The 23,897-nt window shown below is 43.6% G+C and overlaps 2 protein-coding genes and 1 long non-coding RNA gene across 12 annotated transcripts; 1 reads left to right on the forward strand and 2 right to left on the reverse strand.

Moving 5' to 3' along the window:
- Window positions 1-2,842: 2,842 nt before the first annotated feature.
- On the reverse strand, window positions 2,843-6,064 carry LOC120701056 (polyubiquitin-like). The gene is made up of 3 exons (XM_039985229.1): window positions 5,100-6,064; window positions 4,923-4,995; window positions 2,843-3,754 (listed from the first exon to the last, which is right to left on the reverse strand). Exon 3 carries the CDS (start codon window positions 3,751-3,753, stop codon window positions 3,085-3,087), a length of 669 nt encoding a protein of 222 aa, XP_039841163.1. The 5' UTR covers window position 3,754; window positions 4,923-4,995; window positions 5,100-6,064; the 3' UTR covers window positions 2,843-3,084.
- A 2,573-nt stretch (window positions 6,065-8,637) lies between these two features.
- LOC120701113 lies at window positions 8,638-11,654 on the forward strand. Of its 5 annotated transcripts, none has more exons than XR_005685984.1 (3): window positions 8,638-8,747; window positions 9,591-10,000; window positions 11,188-11,654. XR_005685984.1 is itself a non-coding variant. In XM_039985272.1 (2 exons), the coding sequence occupies exons 1-2, from the start codon at window positions 8,766-8,768 to the stop codon at window positions 9,987-9,989; spliced, it is 771 nt and encodes a 256-aa protein (XP_039841206.1). In that variant the 5' UTR covers window positions 8,761-8,765; the 3' UTR covers window positions 9,990-10,041. The 5 variants fall into 5 exon arrangements, 1 of the variants encoding a protein (XP_039841206.1); XR_005685983.1 differs by lacking the exons at window positions 8,638-8,747; window positions 11,188-11,654 and adding exons at window positions 8,825-9,132; window positions 10,313-10,508; XR_005685981.1 differs by lacking the exon at window positions 8,638-8,747 and adding an exon at window positions 8,826-9,132.
- A 2,137-nt stretch (window positions 11,655-13,791) lies between these two features.
- LOC120701130 lies at window positions 13,792-21,052 on the reverse strand. 6 transcript variants are annotated; one of them, XR_005685988.1, is made up of 6 exons: window positions 20,822-21,052; window positions 20,279-20,698; window positions 19,936-19,985; window positions 18,969-18,971; window positions 14,394-14,936; window positions 13,792-14,068 (listed from the first exon to the last, which is right to left on the reverse strand). It is a non-coding gene; the product is annotated as an uncharacterized LOC120701130 (long non-coding RNA). The 6 variants fall into 6 exon arrangements; XR_005685987.1 differs by having other exon boundaries at window positions 20,279-20,660; window positions 20,822-21,051; XR_005685989.1 differs by lacking the exon at window positions 20,279-20,698 and having other exon boundaries at window positions 14,394-14,490; window positions 14,748-14,936; window positions 20,822-21,036.
- Window positions 21,053-23,897: the final 2,845 nt, after the last annotated feature.

Raw genomic sequence — 23,897 nt, forward strand, 5'->3', positions numbered from 1 at the left:
GAACGGAATCTACTGCATAAACACATTAGAAATTAAATGATTAAGTCAGTTGTGCACGTTGTGATGAGATAAAGCGAATATGCTAATTTCGCTGAAACATTTTGTACAGGAATATATAGAACCCACCGACGACAGGCGAATGCCAACAAATCAGCCAAGAAGACCCTAACGTTAAAGAAGCCAGCGCACACCTCGGAGTCGCTACAAGAATGCATCGATCTAATTATTGAAGAAATTGAATAAGGAGCCCTTAACTTCCAGCAACAACTAAAATTAGCAGCAGATGCTTTCTTCTTGCTTTTGTTTAGGCTATAGAACAATAGCCAAAAATGTCAACGACTCAAACATGTGTACAGTAGGATAAATAAGACGATAAATCTACAATCAGAAAGTTGACCTGTTAGTCCTCTATGCGTATGTAAAATATTAATTAGTTGCCGTAGCAAGGATACATCGATCCCAAGAATTCCAATCTGACAATGTACCCCATCGTTCTCTGGATGAACAGATTTTCCCGCAAGAAAAAAGAGTAAATATTCTCGATCTAACCAATCCGAAGACCCGCCAAATTAAATCATATGCCATGAGCGACAAATTCCAGCAAATACTCCCGTAAATCATACCACGAAAAGGATTGCGACTGCTAGTAGCAGAGAGCTGAGAGGCGAAAAGGAGCTCGCGTATATCTGGAGTCGATCGACGAATTGAAGCTGCTTGTTGCTCGGATCGATCGGATCTGTGGGCGTTCCTGCTTCAGACGGAGGGCTCAAGGATCGGATTCGGATCAGTGGGTGTTCTTGCTTCCGCTGGAGAGCACAAAGGAAGACATCGCTCGAAAGTGGAGGATGCACTTTATGCTGGTCCGTGCGGACGTCCCAGTCGAACTCGCGGAAATGGAAGAGTTCGGTTGACGATCATTGACTTGCTGTTTGCTTGTTTATGGGCCATGCAAGCCGAAGCAGACCCAGCCCACGTACAACAAATTAATAGGAATTCCTAATTAATAGTGGAAAAAGTCCATTTTACCCCCTCATGTTTTGAGCGAGGTCATTTCCACCTTCACGTCGAATACCAGGAATCTTTCACCCTTCAACTCTTAAAACCGTCCGTTTTAACCCCTAGCCCGGTTATCGGCAGTTTTCAGGCAGTTTCGTCTTTTTCTTTTTTATTTATTTTGACTGAATCTTTGAAAAACCATAGTAAATCACAAAAGAATTATAAAATTAAAAATCTAATTTTTCTAAACTCCACATAAGTAGATCTATATATTAAACACATAATATGATATGCTTTAGTACAAAATTTTTGCTGTAACTTTTGATCTATGGTTTTCTGTAATTAATTCATTACTGCAAATTCTATTGTCCAATTTTCGTGAAACTTTTATGGTGAGCTAATTGTTATATGATTGAGCTGTAGTAAAAATTTCATACTCATTGGATCATATATAAATTAGCCATATCATAAATTCAATAAGTTATACAGACGGCTATAAATTAGTTGTATCATAAATTTCAATAAGTTATACATCATCCAATGAGTATGAAATTTTTTCTACAACTCAAAAATACAATAATTAGCTCACCATAAAATTTTCATGAAAATTGAACCATAGAAACTGCAGCAATGAATTAATTACAGGAAAACATATATCTAAATTTACAACAAAACTTGTACTAAAGCATGCAATATTATATATTTACTGTGTATATCTACTTATGTGGAGTCTATAAAAATTATATTTTCCGTTTTATGCTTTATGCTTTTTTTGCGATTTATTATGATTTTTTAAAAAAAATTCAACCAAAATAAATAAAAAAGAAAATGCAAAACCACCTTGAAAACCGCCTATAACCGGGCCAGGGAGGTAAAACAGACAGTTTTAAGAGTTGAAGGGTGAAATATTTCTGGTTTTCGACGTGGAGATGTAAATTCGAACTCACTGAAAATATGATGGGGTAAAATGAACTTTTTCCATTAATAGTATGTGGTACGAACGGAAGCAGGCCCAGCCCATCAAACCGCATGGCCAGTCACTGCAGATCGTGCGCCCTCGCCGGCGACGACCCGGCCGGAGGAGGCTGTCCTGTATAGAGTCCTCGCCGGCGACAGGCCGAAACCTGCCTCCAGTTTCTCCAACCTAAACAGCAGTCACTTCTGTATAATCATCAAACTGCTGCAATGCCTGTAATCTGCAATTTGCAATGACAGACACTTCTGGACAGCAGAATGTTTAGGAACAAAAACCTGCCATTTCCTTTTTCTTGTAAATCAATCAGATAGGAGCAAACAAGTTGCCTCTGTTCTTGGGCGGAAGAAGATTTGCATGCCGGTTGATTGCGATGTAAACCTCAGAACCTGCAGGTCCAGGGCTAAGCCACAAGTGTGCACGTGTGACTCCTCACAAAAAGAAAAAAAAAGAAGAAGGTGTGGTGTGACGTGTGCGTGGTCGGCTGCATGATTGGCCTTGTGCAGTGTCTCCATCCATCGGGTAGCGTACGTGATCTTCCTCAGAGTCCTCGCCGGCGACAACACCACTTTTGCCTCCATGCTCCAGTTTCTCCAACCTAAACTTCAGATGACAAAGCAGGGGTGCAGCCTGCATGCACTGCATGGCAAGACAGTGACAAAACCAAATGGACTCCCAGAATAAAACGGAAAGGAAAAGATAATGGCTTATAAGTAGTATTTCTATCACATGAGATGCAGAATACCAAAGAGATTCACTCACCTTTTCAGCCAAGTCATGATTGGCATGCATTTCAATGGACATGGAGTACTGATCAAGTGTGCAAGCAACTCCAAGTCTCCAACCATGGTAAATCAAAAAAATCTCAAAGACTTATCTAGCAAGATCATATATATTTCTCAATCAACTGATGTCAAGACAGACCGGGAGTATGAGGACTACTCTTGATGATTTCACACATTAACGTACGACGAAACACACAACTTGAATGAACAAGACCACAGTACAATGATGGCTTTACAGAGTACTGACATGCAACTACTTTCTACTGGCATGGAAAAAAATAAGACTGCAGCAAAAGAGACTTGTTGTTGAGACCATGCATGACATCCATCTCAATTACCAACAAGGTGGCGCACCAAATCGACGGTAGACTCATTCTTTATGTTATAGTCTGCCAGGGTGCGGGTGCGGCAGTAATCCAGCCCCTTGCCATGCCAGATGAGGCGTTGCTGGTCGGGAGGAACACCTACCTTCTCATGGATCTTCACCATGACATTGTAGATAGTATCTGAGCTTTTAACCGCAAGAGCGATGGTCGTTCCTAATGGCGTACCCACGAAGATCCGCATCGTGCCTATTGGAAACGGGTGGAGGACAAGGAGAAGGGTGGACTCCTTGCAGATGTTGTGGTCTGCCAAGGTGCCCTTATCCTCGAGTTGTTTGTTGCCAAAGATGAGGCACTGCTGAGCCTTGGGAAATCCTTCACTATATTCAATCTTGGCCTTCACGTTGTCAATAGTATCTAAGCTATGAACCTCAAGAGTGATGTTCTTTCCTGCTAGTGTATCCGTTACATAGATCTGCATCTTTTCTTGGAGATCAATTGTGGATTGATGCTGGATGCCATAATCAGCCAATGTAAGGTTGTCGTCTAGCTGCTCTCCATCAAAGACAATGCAGTGTTGTTCCAGAATCTTTGCATTAACAGTAGACAAGGTATCCGTTGGTTGGACCATGAGGCAGATTGTCCTGCCAGTGGGGCTCCTCACAAAGATCTTCATCCTGAATGAGCACACCAGACATCACCAATTTTTAGACAAAAATGCTCTAATGCAGCTTTTATTTAGGCCATGCAACAACACACAAAAATGCCAACAATTCCAGCAGTTTATAGAAGCAAGAACAGAAATGTAGTGCATAAATACGTTGTTTATGCAGAACACGATGTCTCACTAAGCCTAGCATACAAAGTTAAGTCTTGAGCAATCATTAGAAATTATAGGGTTGGCTCACTTCTGCACATTGAAGAGATACAGTGAATATGCAGTTCTCATTTCTCTAAACACTTTCTACTGAAATATATATAGAACAGATTACAGGTGAATGCCAGATCAGCCAAGAAGACTCTAATGATACAGAAGGTACCACCAAACTTCAGAGCTTGTACAACAATGCATCGATCGAACAGCAGCCGAAATGGTCAATGGCAGAAACAGGTCGTAGAATAAAGAAGATAAATCTAGTCACAAAGGTTGACATGTTATTCCCTTAGGTATGATCAAAACATAATTTCGAAAATAAAGCATCAAATCAGTTACTGTGGAAGCACGCATAACAAGAATTCCTATCGACAGGCACTCAGGCAGTCAGATACTCAATATTAGGAACCTAAAGGTCTCTTCCATCAATGCATTAAGTAATGAGCCTGTGTGCTCTACTGACAGTTCTGCAATTTATTTGAAAAAACAAAAAAACGTTCTAGATTTTAAGTTTTTAGGTGGAAACCAACAAATGAAGAGCGGGACCATGATTAGTTTACCTAAATCAAATGACAAGGAAAGGCGCAAACTATTGCTAGCCATACAGTACATGACATTATCTATTTCCATGGTGTCGCGCAAATCTCTACTCTCCCATTATTTATTGTTAGCCATACAGAAGGTAGCACGGGGGTCCTAGTGTCTACTCAAAGGACGGATCCCACATTACACGCAATGCAACTGGATCAGGAATTAATTCCCGTTGCGAAGGACCGTAATGCTGCAAGCTTCCATACGAAATTCTCACAGGCAAGGTAGGTTCCGCACCGACAGAGAGAAAACCCTAAATTCCAGATGAACTCCCCGAATCGGGAGGCGGAGCAAAATCAAATCGCACACAAGGAGGTTACCGCGGGTCCTAGAAACGAGAATGGGCGAGTGGAGAAGGAATATCGAGGCACTAAACTCACCTGATTTGCGATCCGCGCGTCGGGGGTCGGTTTCCGAGACGGAAGTGAGCAGCAAACCAGGGGATCGGAGAATCTGCAGCGGCTAAAGATGTTAGGAGGTAGTGATCGAGCCTAGAATGAGGAGGAGGAGGAGGAGGGGGAGGAGGGAGGGGGGAACGAAGCAGGGGAGAGCAGTACCAGGGTGTTCTTGCTTCCGGTGGAGGAGAGGCCGAAGTGGAGTGGAGGAGCCGGGTTTTTTTTTTTGTGCGGAAGGGGCTGGAAGCCCATGTATTCATCCCCAGCAAATAACATTCAACCCCCTGGAGAAAGGAAAAAACTACAAAGGACTCCAAACAGCACAAACTCCAAGTGGTATCTTTTACACGAAAGACCCTAAAGAACACCAGAAATACACTAATGTCCTCCATCGTCTTTGTGAACGTTCCCAAGCCAGAGGCACCCTTCGATCCGCTGGAGGTGGGGAAGGAACGCCATGGCCGGAACTCGAGCTCCACAACCAAACTCGTCGGCGCGACCTCCAGCTTTTTGAAGCCGCAAGACATAATCTTTGTGGCACATCGACAGTCCACACCGGGAATTTGGCCGAGCAACAGAGGCATCGTCGACGACGCCGACGAGCCAGAGGAACCTCCAAAGTCACCAACGAGCCAGAGGACGCAGGTGACCCAGAGGAAGCATAACCCTAACCAGGGGAGCAGAACAACCTCCACCCCAACCGCAATTAGGGGAACCCACCACACCGGCTCCTCACTGGATCCAGAGGACTCACCAGCGAGGTAGAGAAGAAGCCGGCGACACTTATTCCACCACCGCCGTCCCGTCTCCACCCTACGAGCACTGCCTGGGAAAGACCAGGAGATGCCGCGCGCTGGAGGTGTCGAAGTAGTCGCAGATGAAGAAGCAGATGCCGGAGCTCAGCAGAGGATCTTCTTCACCGCATCGACGCCAACAGACTCTAGAGACGAAGCAACCCATATGTACACATCTCACCGACAGGTCAACAAGAACCATCAGGAGCAAAAAAAAATCCGACATGGAGATAAACTCGCCGCCGTAACCGCCGTCCTAAGACAAACAGAGACACCGACGACCCACTCCACCGGCAACCCTAGCAAACTAGTACAAACCTAACCTATACTAGTACCTACAACCTGCACCGGACGTCGATCCAGCCGAGCCCCCCCCCTCCCCCCCCGGCGGCGAGGCCGCCGGAGGCGGGGAATCGGACGGATCGACGCCGGAAATCGGCGTCGCCCCTGTTTCGCCCCTAGGAAACTGTAGATGGGGGAAAGAAGGGTTGTGGGACTATAGATGGCTAAATGGGCTAGCATGGGCACGGTCCGAAAAAACACGGCACGGGCACGACACCATAGTGCCAGTGCCAGCACGAGGCACGATCTCAATAGTGCCTGGGCTGCAAGTCCGGCCCGCGGCACTAGCACGGGCACGGCACGACTAATGGGTTGGCACGATAGCAGCCCGATTATTCTCAGTCGTTGGATTGACTTGCAGTATTTTTAACCTTTGGATGTAGCTCTAGATAGAAAACCTAGGTATAAAAGCCAATCCCTCCCCAATCTCTCTCAATTTCCTCCTCCCAGCCGCATGTTTCCTTCCCCTAACACCGCGCCTCCCTCCCGTGGCTTCGCTGCCCGTCTCAAACGCCAACAGCGATGCCGCTCCCCTGCCTGACGCCACTCCCGTTCCTGCCCATACAGCCTTACCTTCACCATCCTCGGCTCCCCGCACCACTCTCCGCTCCATTTGAAGTGGTCTCGCGGCGGCGCAATGGCTCCGTGCGACAGAGCGACGACGCGTCAGCTCGGCGGCGCGTCAGTTTGGCAGTGCTGCGGAGCGTCAGAGCGGCGGAGCGGTGACGCCATGCCCGACGGCACAACACGGCACACCACTGACGAGGTCGTGTCGTGCTAGTGCCCAGCTCTCGGCACGGTGGCACAAGGTGGCTCGGCACGGGCACGGCATAGTGCCATGCCACATAGTGCCGTGCCGCATCGTGCTAGGGCCGTGCCATGGCACAACGGCCCGTTTGGCCATCTATAGTGCGGACAAGTCAGAAAGTGAAAGAGGAGGTGAAGGTCCCCCGTGCTCTATCTCTCGATCCGTACGAGGTTACTTGCTGTGTTTTTTTTGGTTCACATGTTTACGTACTGTGCAAACCCAACCAATTGAAGCCCATAAAACCGCCGGCTCAGCCCACCAACATCCATCTCCGCGAATCCGCCAAACCTATATGGCTTCCACAAATTTTTTTCCTCTCTTGACTTCAAATGTTTGAGATCCGTGCAACCAATGTGACCCGTTCGATTCGCATCATCTCCTCCCCCAACCCCTGCCTCCCTCCTCACCGCCAATGCCTCATTCCGCTGCAACTCTCTCGCGCCGCCGTTGTCGGGGGGTGGCGGGTGGTGGGCGGCGCGGCTGGCGAAGAGGTCGCCGCCGACCGCGGGTGGTGGCCGAGGTGGCGGCTCTTAGGGGGCGGGGCTTCGAGGGTCGGGGCTCCAATGGCCGCCGGCCCTAGAGGGAGGCCATCGGTGGGTGGAGCCGGCGGCGGGGGCGACGAGGCGCTCGGGTTAGCGGAGGGCGGGGTCGAGGGCGGCCGGTGGAGCGTGGGCGGGCGGCGCGGTAGCCGCCGGCCATGGTGGTGGAGGCGGCGGCGGCGGGGGTGGAAGCTTGGTGGGAAAGAACATTGTACAAGGGCCTTGGTGGGCTCTAAGCTATGAGAGCTATCTGGCTCACGGAAGCCACATAGGAGCTCCCCTGCGGATCGTGGTCGTCACCGCATTCTTCTAAAATTTGATCTGAATTAATATGAAACCTGAATTGTCAGGTCCAAGAGGGCAGATGTACGGGTTTTAAGAATCGATACCAAACTTCTCCTGAAAAAAAAGGTGGATCCAAATTTTGCAGATACCCGAAATAACATGTTCGGTTTCGGGTAATCCAGGTTATCCCAAACTTATGTACAACAAATTCAATTGATCCTATAAATATTAGACCTTAGTCCGCCACTGTAGCATTCCAACAACCACGTGTACGCCATAAAATCTAAATGAAGTATTTTTATTTAAGAACTTGCAACATTTCAATATCTAGCAAAGATAAGAATCAACATGCCAATACCCGAATTTCTCGAATTTAAATCGTGTTTTTAGAATTGATACCCGAGATAGTGTTTGTGTATTTCAGGCTCGAGTAATTTAAGTTTGAGGTTCGGATTCGGAAAATTGTGCCCACTGGTAACTATAGCGTCCAAAACCCACTGGTACTGTACTGTAGTACACCACTAGTCTGAATTTCCAGCCGAATACTCGAAGTTGACGTTCTTGTCTTCTCCCTTGAGGCAACGCAAACACGCTTGTACTATGTACATAAAACTTTACACTTGCACGCGACTGAGAGAGGCGTACGTACGTGAGAGGAGGAAATCAAAGCCCAACCATTTGGCCCGCAGCTGTAGCAGCCCAGCACATAGGCCATCGAAGCCGAAAGAGGCCTAGCCCACGTACACGTCTCCCTCCTCCGAACGACGACGACGACGCCGCTGCCAGGAGCTACACTACACACGGTCAGGAGTTTCCAGGAAGAAGCCCGCACTAACTGCTCTGTGGATCGACCGATCAGTGGTCAGGAGATGGAGGAGACTGTTGACCTAACCTACTTGCGCCCGCCACCGGCGTCAAGTCACCGCCCCGACGACGACGAGGACCCGGTGGTCAGGAGGACTGCCACTGCCCTAGCTGCTCTCACCGTCTCTACCTGCGAAAATCCAACGCGGCGCCTGGGCGCTGAGCGCCTCTTATCAAGGTACCGTCAATTCTTGCGATGAGATCCGTGCAACGGTGGGCACGAGTTTGTATTGCATATGTATTCTCCGTTTCCGCACTGTATTTCGCACACACGCAGCCGTCGCCCCCGCTGTCGCGAAGCAGCCCCCCTCCGGACCCTTCTTCTCCGGCGGCGGGTTCGACGGCCGCGGTGCCTCCCCTCCGCGCACCGGGCGCGGAACCTGCAGTAGAACCCGCCCCCGCCAAGCAGAGGAGGCCCCGCTCCCCAACCTTCTTCTCCGGCGGCGGTGGCTTCCCTCCCCTCCAAGAAGCGACGGCGCCTCCCCTCCCCCACCCGGTGCTCCACCTTCGGTCGCTCCCCTCCCCTCCAAGAAGCGCCGGCGCTGCTACCCTCCAGATCTGCGGTGAGGTTCACCTCTTTGTCCCCTCTCCGCCCAAATCTCCCTCCTCTCCGGCGACTTCCCTCATCCCTAGCCTCGCGCCTACAGCGGCGTCCGTAGGCTCTTTTGAGATGCGCGCTCTTCTCTGCTGCCAGCGCCGCCACCACCCCCCAGACCTGTCGTCGCGCGGCGCATTCCTGCTCTCCGCCGCCCCCAACGCCGCCGCAGATGCCCCCTCACTAAACCAGCGCCAACCTGCTATCCTCCCCAACCAGCGCCACAGGCGACCTCGGCCCCAAGGAAGAACAAGTGGGTGGACCCAACTGCCTGCCACCATCTTCTTCGCAATTTACTTGTTGGCTTCGTTATTCAATAGCATAGAACCCATTCTAGTTACTTCCGAAGAACAATTACATTTTTTTCCCCATGATATATTTTGTAACAGTTGTTGCATATCACGTTTTCTTTCCTTCCAAAAACAGGTGATGGACCCCCGGCCTGCCCATGTTTTTTCAAGGGAAGACGTTGTGATTCCACGAGTTTGTCTCACATACCTGGGAATCCACGAAGGTCATCACAGCGACCTTGTTCTGGCCTGGTCGCCTGTCGATTTTAACAACCGTTTCATGTCGATTGTGCGAGCCCTAGAGTATCTGGTTGGATCTGAACGTGTTGGGGATTTCCGTGTTGCTGTAGACCCTGTGACAAATGATGGTTTTATCCGCTGCAGTCATGCTGAAGTTGCTGAGTACCTTCGGGGGCACTGTGTCCTTGTTGGGCATGAGGAAGTTTACTTTTTCATAATTCGCAATGTTCTGATGCCGCCATTCGATGAAGATGTAAACCAGCATCTTGAGGTGCATGCTGGACGGTGCATGTAAACAGGCCTAAGGTAATTTTCCATCATCAGTTTTTTTTTGCATTCCTATGCCACACAATCTGCTACCTGGTTGCACACCTTTTTTTTTTGGATGTGATATGTTTTCGCCCATCTGAAGTGCAACTCCGCATAAGTTGTCTCGACACGTAGCCACTCAAATGGAGATGAAACCTTAAAACTTGATTAGTGGCACTTGTTGGGTTTCAACTATAGCAATTTTGCTTGGGACTGAAAGTGCTGCTGCTACTGATCTAGATTCAAAGTGCAGAAAATAGTAAGTATTTTCATCACAGCCCCTGCACTGCAATGCAATTTTTTGACCAGTGTGGCAAGTGGCGACGGCGCAAGTCGGCTGAAACTTCTGCTCTGACTTCAGACACGGGAGCACGGATGCTAAGGGGGCGTTTAGTTCCCAAAGGTGAAAATTTTTGGTAGTCACGTCAATGTTTGATCAGATGTCGGGAGGGTTTTTCGAACACTAATTAAAAAACTAATTTCAGAACTCACTTGGAAACCGCGAGACGAATCTTTTGAGGCCTTTGAACGCATCATTAGCACATGTGGGTTACTGTAGCACTTATGGCTAATCATGCACTAATTAGGCTCAAAAGATTCATCTCATCGTGTACATCCAAACTGTGTAATTAGTTTTGTTATTTAATTACATTTAGTGTTTCATACATGTGTTTAAAGAGGATGTGAAAATTTTTGGGTGAAATTTTTTGGTAACTAAACGGCCCCTAAGAGGATGGCACTCTTTTTAATTTGGCCTTGTTTAGTTCGCGAAAAGGTAGGAATTTTTTTTGGGTTGGGAAGCGTGTTCTGTGAGATGTGGCACGGTCTACTACTGAAAAAAATTGGGAACTTTTTGGGCACTAAACATGGCCCACTGAATATTGTTGAAATGTCTTGGCGGATGTGCTTTAATTTGCCTGAATTTCTTCTTCGGCAAAAGAAAAAGAAATTGACCTGATCCTGCAGTCAAATGTGGGATACGGGATCTTCGGAGTTTGGACGAACACTGGGGCCCAAAGCCGCAACTGCATGTCCGTTCAAAGGAACAGGGAAAAAAGAAAACAGCCGCAATTGTCGTTGACTCCTGCAGTGGCTGCATTCGATTGGATATCGTATTGATCTTCCTCAGAGTCCGCGCTTGGGCGGTTTAATCTAATCCTATCTACTGCATCAATCCATGACAGGTCAACACTCCACACGGCAAGATATTTGCTATACACACGCATGCCACAGCCTCCCGATTGGGTCTAATCGTCAACGCAGGGTTGTCAGCAACAGCTCTCAACAATCTCTTATGCACAAGCCAATTCATGGGATGCCTTGCGACCTCTGCAACTCTGTTGATGCATACAAAACTGCCGGAGGAGTTGACCAGATGGAGCGATGATAGTGAATTAGCAACGTCATGTGTGAAAAACTTTCTTCAGAGTCCAAACAAACGACAGTGTGAAGGACGGGGAGTGGTTACTTCCGTGCGCTGCTGAGGTCAGTGGTTAGAAACTTGGAATAGGATCGTCGTTTACGGCACTGCTTCTTGTTGATTTCTTAAACCACAGCATGTTTGTCATGTCAATGCAGTAAGCAGATTCGAATGATCTGATCTCTCATGGAACTACATATCTTGTGGGAATGCAAAATGCTTTGTGTACAACGACTTGATATGCTTGCTATACAATTAAAAAAAAATCAAATGGCAAAGCAGGGATGCAGGCTGCAGGGCACTGTGCACTGCACTGCCAGCTAGGTCAGGCATCATGCTGCCGACTGCAAATTGCATGCGAGGAACCGTAGCCGTTTGGTCAAAGTCAAACCTGCATGTGCGGACATGAAAAAAATGCACTCGCACATGCATGCATCAACTTGGGAAATGTTGAGTGATTTTCTCCCCTGATTAGTAGTTTTTAGCCGGTGGAAATGCTCTCTCAGATGCATGAATCTGTAGACGGACCCATCCCTCTGACTCTGATCTGCACGTTTGAGACCAACGCAATTGTGCAATCACGCAATGCTCATGCAACACTCCACTCTACTGCTAGTCCACACCTTCTAATACAGTGTCTAATACAGTGATACACAATTATAGTCTGCAGTTTCGTCCCAAGGGAAAAAAAAGACAAACTCATTTGCAATTCTCTATCTTATGTTAATGCGTAAAAAACATTCTCAACGGTTAATTTTCCCCTTATCAGTAAAAATGAAGTGTTTTCTCATTTCAGTCAGGAGTTAGATGTGCAAGTAGGAGCCCGGTTCAGACTTCAGAGGCAGAGCAAGGAGAAAGCTGCAGTTTCAGTGCGCACGAGGGAATCCGCGTGCTGATTGTACGGCTGAATTGTTCACTGCGAGGTTGCATGCATGATGCAATCTATGAGCTTATCTGTTTTTTAGGGGGCGTTTAGTTCCCAAAACAAAAAATTTTTGGGTGTCTCGTCGTTTTTTGATCAGATGTCGAGAGAGTTTTTCGGACACTAATTAAAAAACTAATTTCAGAACTCACTTAGAAACCACGAGACGAATCTTTTGAGGCATTTGACCGCATCATTAGCACATGTGAGTTACTGTAGCACTTATGGCTAATCATGCACTAATTAGGCTTAAAAGATTCGTCTCGTCATGTACATTCAAATTGTGTAATTAATTTTGTTATTTAATTATATTTAGTGTTTCATACATGTGTTTAAAGAGGAGTTGAAAATTTTTGGGTGAAAATTTTTGGGAACTAAACGGCCCCTTAGTGCCGGCTTCTCTTTTCTCACCAACCTTAAACTTATTTCTTTCGGGTTTTATTTCTAACCTATTTCAACTTGCTTGAGAGAAAAAACTATGGTGTTGTTGCTGCTGCTTCTTCTCTACCCTCACCGAGTCACCTGCAGTATGTTGCGATATGAATGCAAGCTGTTTGTCCTGCTGCTGGTGTCTCTGACGCAGCCTAGGTGACAGAGATGCAGCGGCAGCAACTGTGCGTCACGTGAGGCCGCAGGGGTCGCCACGAACGCTGCCTCGCCTACCACCAGGAGATTGATCGATCCGCAGGCCGCGGCTGCCGAATGACACGGAGTCGCATGGGGGTGATGAAGCTAGACTGAGTTGTTGTGGGAGGAGACATGGCCGCGTAGGGTCAGCAAGGGTAGACACTAGCGATAATGTAGCCGGCCGTCGGCTGCCTATGGATGGTACACAAAGATCCCGCTACGGTGATATATAAGAGCCCTCTAAATTGAAGATGAAGCCCGCAAGAGAAGTAACAACTGTTATGAAGAAATAGATTAGTGATCATTTTCTATAATAATTAATTAGATTAATTAGGCAGTTATTTTTTTTGAAAGGGCCATCACGAAAGACCCAGCTCACTAAAGAGCCAACTCGAAGGAGCCAATTCCAAGAGACACCATGTCCTTTGAACTTGTATGAATATGTAATCAATCCTATCAATGAGAATCCAATCATTCCATTCACTTTCACTTCTAACACGTTATCAGTCACTTTGGTTCTACCACTGAGCGTAAGAAATCGAACTGAATCTCGCCGAGAACACAGAGGGAAAGCACGTCAATGGACATACCCGTAAGCAAGAACAGCGGCCGGCAGACCTCGCCCTTCCTGGGAACTCGATGAGAACTAGAAAAACTTGCGCGGCGTTGCCGTGCCTTCCTCGAAGCGTGCCAGTGCTAGGCGACAGCGCGCTTATATTTTTGGCCAGTGTTTTTTTTGGTGCTGTGCCCTCATCATATAGCATAGCAATGTTTTGTTTGCAACACACCAGCACAAGTAGAAATATATTAGAAATTAAGTAGTAGCAGCCACAAGAATTGTATTTCACGAATAGAAATGATATGAAAACATGCTTACATAAAGAGAAGATTACATGCCAAAGAGCAATTCCAGACACAAATTTATTTGCACTTTTGAATTACTGCACAACTCTGAATGTTTATGATTCCAGGCACTAAGATGAGTAACAGTATACTCTTGTGCCTGTGGATGGGGGAGTGTTTAGATGGAGGTGGGTTCATGATTTGTAGGAACCGGCTCTATGACTGTTTCACTCTTCACCCAGATATGTAGCTCCTGTAGGCGCAATTATACAAGAAGTCAACAAAGTAATGTTAATTGAGAATGCTGGTGTGAAAGGAACATCAAGTCAATTAAATTTTAAATAGGATAGACCAACTGCAGACCATGCAACTTTTAAGTCTTATGTGTAGTATTGGGATGTTTGTGGATGCATTAATTAAGATAGGTCTTGCCTTGTATCGTCAACCAAATATGCAGTGGCATTGTTAAAATTGGAAAGAGTATAATTTGTGATGTAATCGGAATGGACTGCATATGAAGATATTAGGACACGATATTTTTGAAAACACTGTTCTGAAGTGGCAGATCAAGAACTTACTTCTTTTGAGATGGCTGTTACCAACATCCCACTTCGGTGTTATTTGACCTCGCCATATGCATTGCCGCATATTATGTGGTTCCATAGTTGTATGGAACTGTAGAACAATTTTCCTGCTATTGTTATTTGATTGTTGCAGGACCAGTGCGTGCTATATAATAGTTGTATATTTTTAACCAGTATTTCTAATCTAGGTATCTGACTGAGCAAGCAATAGAATGAACGTAGCAAATTAATGACTTTGTACTTAATTATTTTGAGCATGTGGGTGGACACCGAGAGGCCTAGTAGCATGACAATGTTGGGCTAAGCACAATTTAGCAAGTTGATTATACTATGGGAAAGAAAATTTACCTTTTTGCAAGAAACAGATCTGCTGGACAATACAGAACCTGGAGCTGGAGTTGGAACTGGATGCGCGGAGGTGGTGCTGGTGCAGGCAACAATGCTTGCAGGGTCCTGCTTGCTTGACCCTGAAGTGGATGAGGTGCTGCTACAATGTGCAGGTATTGGAAGTAGTTGAGCGAGCAAGGTGAGGCTCATCTGTAAATAAAATAACAGACATGAGATCACTTAGGTCTTGGCTATGGTCTTCTTTCTATTGAATTTAAAACTTCTTTGTATACTATATTTTCTGTTTTTGAGCCACATGAGCCATCATCATTTTCTATTAATATTTTTAGACCTGTCTTGTTTGTTACACGTGACACTGCGACATATAGTTGGCCATGGGTAAATACTTGCTTCTTTAAATATATTCCTACATTTGATAGTGTTTGCCCTTGGCTTTTATTAATAGTCATTGAGTAGCAAACTTTTATTGGAAATTGTCGTCGGCATAGTGTAAATGGCCAATGGTTTCCTCTTGTTGTTAGATTAATTCTTGGTATGTATGTTTTATGTCCAGTGTGTGTTCCTGTAATTATTATTGCTTCGATAACATTATCTCCTAATTGTGTCACTATGAGCCTTGTTCCATTGCATAGTCCTAAGCTCTGGTTAAGATTTCTCAATAGCATAATCGGGACTCCAACTTTTAGTAATAGTCTATGTGGTGGGAAGTTGTTGGAGTTGAGTGTATTAAGATAGTCAACATGATATAAAACTTGTGCATCGTTAGGTGCATCTATACATTTTGATATGGTATCTGCGCTCAAGTATTCTCTTTCCTGGTTTGGTAGTAGCTTGACCATGTAGTCGTTTATTTCATCAACAATTTCATTAGTAGTTGCTAATATAGCTCTTTCTTTAATATAATCAGCATCCTGAAATCTTCTTTGAAAATCAGGATATGTAGAGTCTATTAATGCTTGTATTTTATTATTTGACGTTTGTATTAGTAGCGCTTTTGGTATCTCTATCAACGTAGAGTCAGTAGCAATATTTGTTTCACCTATGATAGTTCAATTTCCAATGCTTAATATCCAGTTATTGAAAGATTCTAGCTCTTCATATTCAGGAGTCGATGGATTTACCTTTTGCAGACGCATATTTTCAGTTAGGAATAATATTTTAACATTGTTCCAAAGATATGATTTAATAATTGAGGCGTTTATAATCTGAGATTTTGAGCCATTTTGTACGACTGGAAGTATTTGCTTAGGATCACAACCTAGGACAACGACCTTTCCACCAAATGGTATATTGACAGCTTCTTGAGTTACTTCAGACATTATATCTTTGAGTGACCTGTCAAAGGCTTTAAAACACTGTTTATTTGTCATCAAGGCTTCGTCCCATATAATGAGGCTAGTTTCGATAAGTAATTTAGCAAGTTTTGTCCCTCGTTTTTTGTCACATATTGACATTTCATCTATATCAATAGGTATTCGATATCTTGAATGAGCTGTTCGTCCATTTGGAAGTAGTAAAGAAGCTACTCCAGATGATGCAACTGTTAGAACTATTTTTTTTGGCTCTAATGTATGATACAATTGTGTTCCACAAAAAAGTCTTGCCAGTTCCTCCATGTCCGGAGACAAAGTAGAATTGTGGTCTGTTGTTTAAAACAGAATCAACAATTTCATGAAAAGCTTCCTTCTGTCTTTTATTTAGTTGTGAATATAATTTATTAGATTCTTCTTCTAAATACTGTATATCATAGTTCATTTCTTCTTGGATCAGTTTGTTGCTTGTATCTAGTTCATGGTGTATGCACCTACATGGCAGATTATAATTAGCGATTTGCTGTCCATTCCTGCTTAAAATTTCCTCTAAATCTTGTAATAGTAAGTTCTGAAGTTCAGTTTCAATAGTAATATATTTAATTGGGTAATGTTTAAGTGTTAACTGTCTTTCGATATCATCAACCATTTTTTTCCAGTTTTTATTAAAGAATTCTCTTTCGTCCTTTATTTCACAGTATGCTAGCATTATGCAAAATAAATTCCGTAATTGAGAAGATGTAGCCCAGGTAGTAGCTTCTTCAAACGTGTTATACCATTCGTTGTCATCAGTTAGTAGTCCTCGTGCTGCACAAGCTTCTTTGAAAGTTTGATATACAGTTCCATTATATGTTCGTATATCCGCGTAGCTTGTTGCACCTTTTACTATCATGAGAAGCATACGGAGGTAGAAACGTTCTCCTTCGCAAGGATTCACGTAATATAATCGTCCAATTTTAAAGCCATGCTGTCTTTTTGTCCATTTTTTTGTTTTTTTCCTCCCATCTCCACTTTAATGGAAATTCACAGTATGTAAGTTCTCTTGCCTCAATATGTTCTCTATTAGCGGTAAACCATTCAGTGAGCATTGTTTTGTGATTTTTTGGATTATCAATAATGTCTTTTAATTTAGCATTTTTTCTCATTTTAACAATATTCATTAGTGGCAGATGCACGGGTAGCCTTTCGACTGGAGGCCAATGATAGTGTATTTCATAGACAAGCAATCTCCAGAGTGCATCTTGTTCACATATATACCTACAATCCAAATATTCTTTGATTTCATCTATATCCTTGGTTTCTTCATCTTTAGTTTCATCCTGTGCTTTTTTAATGCGTTTGAAAATTATACTTGCTTGGTCAGGTCCTTTATTTACATATTTGCATAAGTATTTTAAAAGCTTGCTTTTGTTTACATATTCTACATTTATATGGGCTTGATATTTTTTGAGTAATTGTAAATTATGCGGAACAACCCATCTGTTATCTAAGTTGTGGTTATCTCTACGTATAAAGATTCCATTGTTTCGCCTACGATACATTGTAAAACCTGTATCGGTAAAAGTAGTCTCTTCTTGAAATTCTTTTGGATAAAATTTAGAACATCTACCTTTTTTCATGCATGGGCAGTTCCAATTTTTCTCTCCACAAGGTCCATGCATCATATGTTCGGATACAAGTATATACCCTAAAGGATCTATTGTTGGGTTTGGTATTTCAGCAGATATCCAAGAATCTATTATTTCTGTTGTTATTTCATTTCCTTTCTTTTCTATCCAAACTAAGATATGAACATGAGGTAAACCCCTTTTTTGAAATTCTATAGAATATAATATTGCTAATATAGGTCCAAAGATTGAACCTGAGCGTATGTCATCTAGTAATTGTTGCAGCTTCATATGGAACACACGTACTATTATATCACATCTATCATTAGGTTGTTGTCTCTCTAATATTGCTAATGCTATTTCTGGCCATTTAGGATTACATGTGAATGTTATAAAAAGATCTGGGGGTCCATATACACGACAAATAGCTATTCCATCATGGTAGTTTTGTATAATATAACGTCTGCAACCGACGTGGCTAGAAGGTAGAAGTACTCCTTTTCCTATTTGGTTCGCTTCATTCAATCCTTTATCAACTGCATCAAATATTCCTTGTATATATTCAGCTCTTAGCTTAGATTGATTTCTAGCAATATATTGAAGATGATCTTCATCTTCCATTGCTCGTGCAACAACTATTGCTTGTTTTGATAATCGCCCATAGCACAAGTAAGGATTTGACTAATTTGGCCTATAATGCATATGGTATTTAAAAAATTCATGTATGTTTACTGTATCTCTTTTACTACTGTTTTTATGTATTGTTTTGTAACTATCATGGTATTGTATGCCTAATTGGAAGCCTCTTTCTCCATAAGGAAATAATAGAGGATACTGCAAAGGCATGTATGCAGGATGAAATATAGATATGCGTCGTAGGCCATTATTTCGGGTTCTAATAATAATATCTCGCTTATAGTTTTCTGTTGTCATATCACCTACAATTAACATAGCTAGTTCCTCTGGGTGTGGCATTTCATATTGTATTTGATCACCTTTATTTGCACCTATAATTTGAATACTGATATCGACACCTTTATATTCTTCTAATAGGTCACGGGCATGGCAGAATATCTTAACTAAAGGATTGCATTCGTCAAGCAATTCTTTTAAACATTTTACTATTGTTGGATTAAGATCACTTTCGTTGGTATCTTCACTGGTTAGTGCTCGTATTCTATTTTCTATTTCATTTTTTGTATCAAATATGTATAGTTCAGCGAACTTTGGTGATTTATTTGGCTCAGGTAATAATGATCCTATGCGATGATGTATTTGTCCATTTACTCGAAAGACATATGGACCTTCTCCATGGTTAATTTTGTTCTCAATATTGCCTCCCATGGATGTAAATGCAAACAGGCTATTATATTGTCTGATTTTCTGCAGGAAATGTTTTGCGTCTTTGTCGCCTTTTGGATCAAGTAACCTCTTTAAATATGGCGGGGGTTCTCTAAATTTAGGTATTTTGATTTTTCCATATCTGCAGCAATTGGAGTACATTACTTCTCCATGATTGCGCTCAGTATCTTTTTTATTTCTTTCATCAAACCAAAATATGGCATCGCAATATTTGCATTTGTATTCTGGTTTTCCAAGTATGATCTTTCCTCGTATGTTTCTTTCAGATATTGAATATATTCAGCTGGAAAATTAACCATACCATAAGGCAAGGATAAATAAGCATTATTTTGGATAATATCTAAGCATTGTTTTTTTTGTATGGTTCTCTATCATTTGGCAATTCTTTAGATCTTCTAGCTTGCGCTTTCTAACTTTGACTTTTTCCTGTCGTCTAACTTTTGCATCTTCTTTTTCTAAATTTGCATTGTCTATAGAATAGACTTGTTTTTTTCTTTTCTTATGATTATGTCTACATTCATTATTATTTTCATATGATTCATATGATCTTTTGGCCATATCTATTTACAAATATCAAACGATGTAATAAAATCAAGATAGAAAGATATAGTTAGAATAGTTTTACAAACCATTGTAAAGACTAATAAAAATTATGTTGAATGCAATACAAACCTACAAAATTAATAAAATTGGAAGCATTTATTCCCGTTGCTGATTTTTGCTGGATTGATAGTTACATTTAATAATTTTGTATATTGTTAAAGTCTTAGTTTGTATTACAATTTGAGATATAATATTTATCTACATGAAAAGAGGATTCTTAATGGGATGTCTAAAATGAGCCTGTACTATTATCATTCCATATGCACAATGGAAGTTGGAAGATGCTAATATGATGCAGGTACGTACCTTCTCTTTATTTTTAGTTGATTATTATATCTTTCTTTTTTCTCTTGGCACTGCAATCAGACATAGGAAAAATACATAATTTAGTAAGTGTACAGTACACAGATTTTAGCAACATGTCAAAGCGATATATATTGTAATTCGAGTGATTTTATTTGGATCTAATATTTATATTATGTATATTATTTTGTCACACACACAGAACTATAGAATTTGACAAGGGCAAGGCAGCAACGACTTCATGATGGGCCATGAAGGCTGCCAGGCTGGTCAGTCAATGGGCGGCTAGGCAAGAACCTTCTGGCTTCTGTGAAGCTTCGTAATCACTGGAACTAAAGAAATGTACCTGCTTGGCGGTTCATCATCCTCTGGACTGCATATAATTTCTATTCTCTCCTTCCCCTTCTTTTTTTTTCTTTCTTGCACGGCGTGAGAAGGGAATGGCTGGGTCCACGGAGGTCCCGGAGGCCCAGAGCGAGGGTTGCACCGCACATGATAGCTTGGTGGAGATGCGTGCCGCCTGTAGGAGCGCTTAGCTCCGGCCGCGTGTAGGAGCTGGACAGGTGCGGGTGAGGAGAAGAGCTAGCGCGGTGCCGGCAGACGCCGGCGACCGGGGCGCGTCTGTGACTGCCGGTGCAGCATCAACGCAGCCTGCATCTTTAGTGTAAGGGCGCCGGACTGCCGGTTGTTCGATGCGATGCGCCGCCGCCCTCTCTATCGCTGCTAATCTGACGAGTAACGCAGGACGCCGGATTTACTTTGATGACTGGGTAATTGCGCAAAATAAATGGAAGCGCCCAAATTGAACAATCGCAAAGTGAATGGAAGTACCCAAATTGAACAATTGCTGGGAACTTGAGATGTAGATGAGATTTCAACGGGTGCGTACCTCTTTCGTCGATGCTCTTTTTTTTTTGTCGCCGGCGGAAAATCGGAAGCGTCGCAACGATTGGAATAGCTAGGGTTGGGGAATAGCGGAAGTGGACCTGGTTTTTTTTCTCCCTCTGAGTTGAGGAGGAGATGCGACGGTGGGGGGTGGTTTATCTTGTTGCCGGGCCTCTTTCTCGCGAGAGGTGCAGGAACATCTCGATGGCTCTAGAAAAGGTCCGATGGCTGGCTTTGGGAGGAAGCCCGATCGCAGCAGCTGAACTGACGATTGAGATACTATGTGCTAAAGATCCGACGGTTATTATTTACGAGCGACGTGGCCCAATCCCTGCTCGAGTTTCCGGCCAAATTTCGTCGTAAGAAGATTCACATGGAAACAAGGCCACGAGGCGTTACCTTCGACAAGTAAGAACGGACACTGCAATCTTACATTTCGATGCAATGGAGGACGAGTTCCTCGTTCTTCCACTGGGAGGTCGCCGGCGCTGGTCTGGACGTTCCTCCGTCCTCTACTTCTGCAACATGGGCGGCTAGTAGTGGCAAGGCGGCGGTGCATCCGCGCATGGTGCAGGCGGCGGCTCTTCAGGGGGAGAGGAGGAGAGCCCGGTAGCACCGGCGGCACTCTGCAGTGGCGCTACGGCGCCGGGCGGCTCGACGAACAGGGCCCATGGGCCACGGCGCGGCGACGCTCACCACCGCAAGAGGCGCGGACGGCGGCGCCAATGGCTCACGGCAGCAGCTCTAAGGGCTGTAGGCAGTGGCGCACACCACCGGCGGTGATTTCTGGCGCTGGCGCACAGGGGCAATCGGGGCAAGGGGCGCGATGGCGCAAAGGCCAAGCGGCGGCGGTGGTTCACGGGGTGGCGGCTGGTTAGGGTCCCCTAACCGCCCCTCCCCCTGTTACTCGAGCCGAGCCTATCGGGTCTGTGGCAGGCCGCAGCAGGCCACGCCAAGGTGGGCCGCCCAAAGGCCGGCCGAGCCGAACCGCCACAGGCCGAGCCCAGCCCCACTGTTTCCTCTACAAAATTGCAATAAGACTCCTTGAAGTTCATCTATTTACGTTTTAGATGATTTAGTTCTACATATTTATATTTGAGGCCCTAGATTATTTTGTTTTAGCCCCTAGCCTATATACAACACTGCAATATATTGCATTTATAATTGATGATATAAATGCTTATTTTAAACCTTGTATTTAAATGTCTTGTGATGCAAATTATTTACCTAGAGTAAATATTAAACCTATGAGTCTTTTAGAAATTGCATCATAAGATATTATATTGCAGACTTTTCACCGTTTAGTGTTTACATAAGTTTTCTGTGTCTATGTTTTTTCTGTTTTAGTCATGGATTCTGACAGAATTTGTATGGTAGAATCTTTACTCCTATAACATTGTTTGCTTTTGAGACCAGAAAATTGTATATGTAAACATAAATAGTTTATCATTTTTGTTGGTTGGCAATGATTTTAATTGCAATAAAATCGGATTCTCTTAATTAAGTGATGCTTAATTAATGATGGTTGTATTTAGGCACATATTGGCCTAGTCTAGAAAGGGCAAAATGGCAGCCAAACCATTTTTGCTAGTAAGGCTAACATAAAAAGTGGAATTTTTGCTTTGATCCCTAAAGGATTTGCGCAAATTATGCCACTATCCATCTATAGCACTATGTGCTTAGTAAATTTTCTGTTTTAATATTTGAATTAAACAGTATCAATATGGTAGAGTACTTTATTAACATTGTTAATTTGGTTATTTTTCTATAAGTAACATTTTAGCAAAGATTGTTTCTCTTAATTAAGAATTTCTTAATTATTGAGGGGTTATGCAAAATTGTTATATCTATATCTTGGATACATTTGGGATTCTAACACAAGTAATGGAGTCCTAGGCATTGGCTGCGTTTAATTCATATTGCATTATTCAGCCCAGAGACCGTGCCTATGGCAGCGATTATTCGCCCATTGCTGAGAGGTCTACATCACATTTATTTTAAACTTGATGATTACCTACGTTGTGTTCTCCCAAATAAGTGTTTTGGAAATATACGAATGGTACACTTTTATGGTGACTACCATCATTCATTATTAAAGGTTACACACAGGTAGTAGAGTCTTAGGCATTGGCTGCGGTATATTCATTTGAATATATCAGCCTAGAGACCGTGCCTATAGCAGCAATTTATTTGTCTACTACTGAGAGATCTACTCTATGTTTCGGACATAGAGATTATCTACTATGTGTGTGCCATATTAATAATGATTGTCTATGAGGTATACACATCTTGTGACTACCTCTAATTGTTGTGAGGTTTGAAGTTTTGTTGACTACCTCCAATTATCCAAAACAACAAGAAGATATAGACCCCCCAAAATTTTGCATTGGAGATTACAACATCACCATAGTGATTTTTAATTTACCTTAGGTGTAAATTAATTAAATTAATGGACTGTCACATGTTGGATATTGACTTCAGAGGAGTTTGATGAACTCGCTCTAGTTGTATCATTATCCTACATGGACAGTGGAAAATAGCAATGGTTTTATCCCATTGGCTAAGGGAAAAATTTCATGAACCTCAATTAGGGGTTGTTCGTTATACATCAAAGATGTTGTAATACTCATTGTCAACGCATAAGTATTGTAGGTATCATATTATGAATTTGATACTTGATAATATTTATGGATTTCTATATATTAGATGAGAATTTCATTGAATCCTTGTCATATATAAATATAGATAGTCCGGGAATCATTCCAATGTGGGAATGGTATGTGCCTCGTGGACATCCTTTTTACCACAAACTCTATAATTGGGGAAGCAAAATATTTCTGGTTCTTATGACAAGAAGAGGGAATATTTTTGTTTTTTTGAAAGCACCCAGGAGCACTAGGGAATCATATAAGAACTCAATTGGGCACCCACGCTGACCGCACGCTCAACGCAGATGGGCTGCCGGGAAGTCCGAGGACGCGCCTGCCGAGGCTTATACACGCACACACCTATCACACGCACGCACACACGCACCCCAGCACCCCACTAGGGAAATCCCCGATGCCACACCACGTTGAACC

The sequence above is a fragment of the Panicum virgatum genome, chromosome 1K (assembly GCF_016808335.1).
Source record: "Panicum virgatum strain AP13 chromosome 1K, P.virgatum_v5, whole genome shotgun sequence".
In the NCBI taxonomy this organism is placed as follows: Eukaryota; Viridiplantae; Streptophyta; class Magnoliopsida; order Poales; family Poaceae; genus Panicum; species Panicum virgatum.

Bases quoted from the DNA above. Each gene is read 5' to 3' on its own strand.
- LOC120701113 (XM_039985272.1), top strand. From the start codon at position 8,766: ATGAGATCCGTGCAACGGTGGGCACGAGTTTGTATTGCATATGTATTC. The intron at 9,138-9,590 runs GTTCACCTCTTT...TTCCAAAAACAG, and splicing joins CCCTCCAGATCTGCGGTGAG to GTGATGGACCCCCGGCCTGC.
- LOC120701056 (XM_039985229.1), bottom strand. From the start codon at position 3,753: ATGAAGATCTTTGTGAGGAGCCCCACTGGCAGGACAATCTGCCTCATG.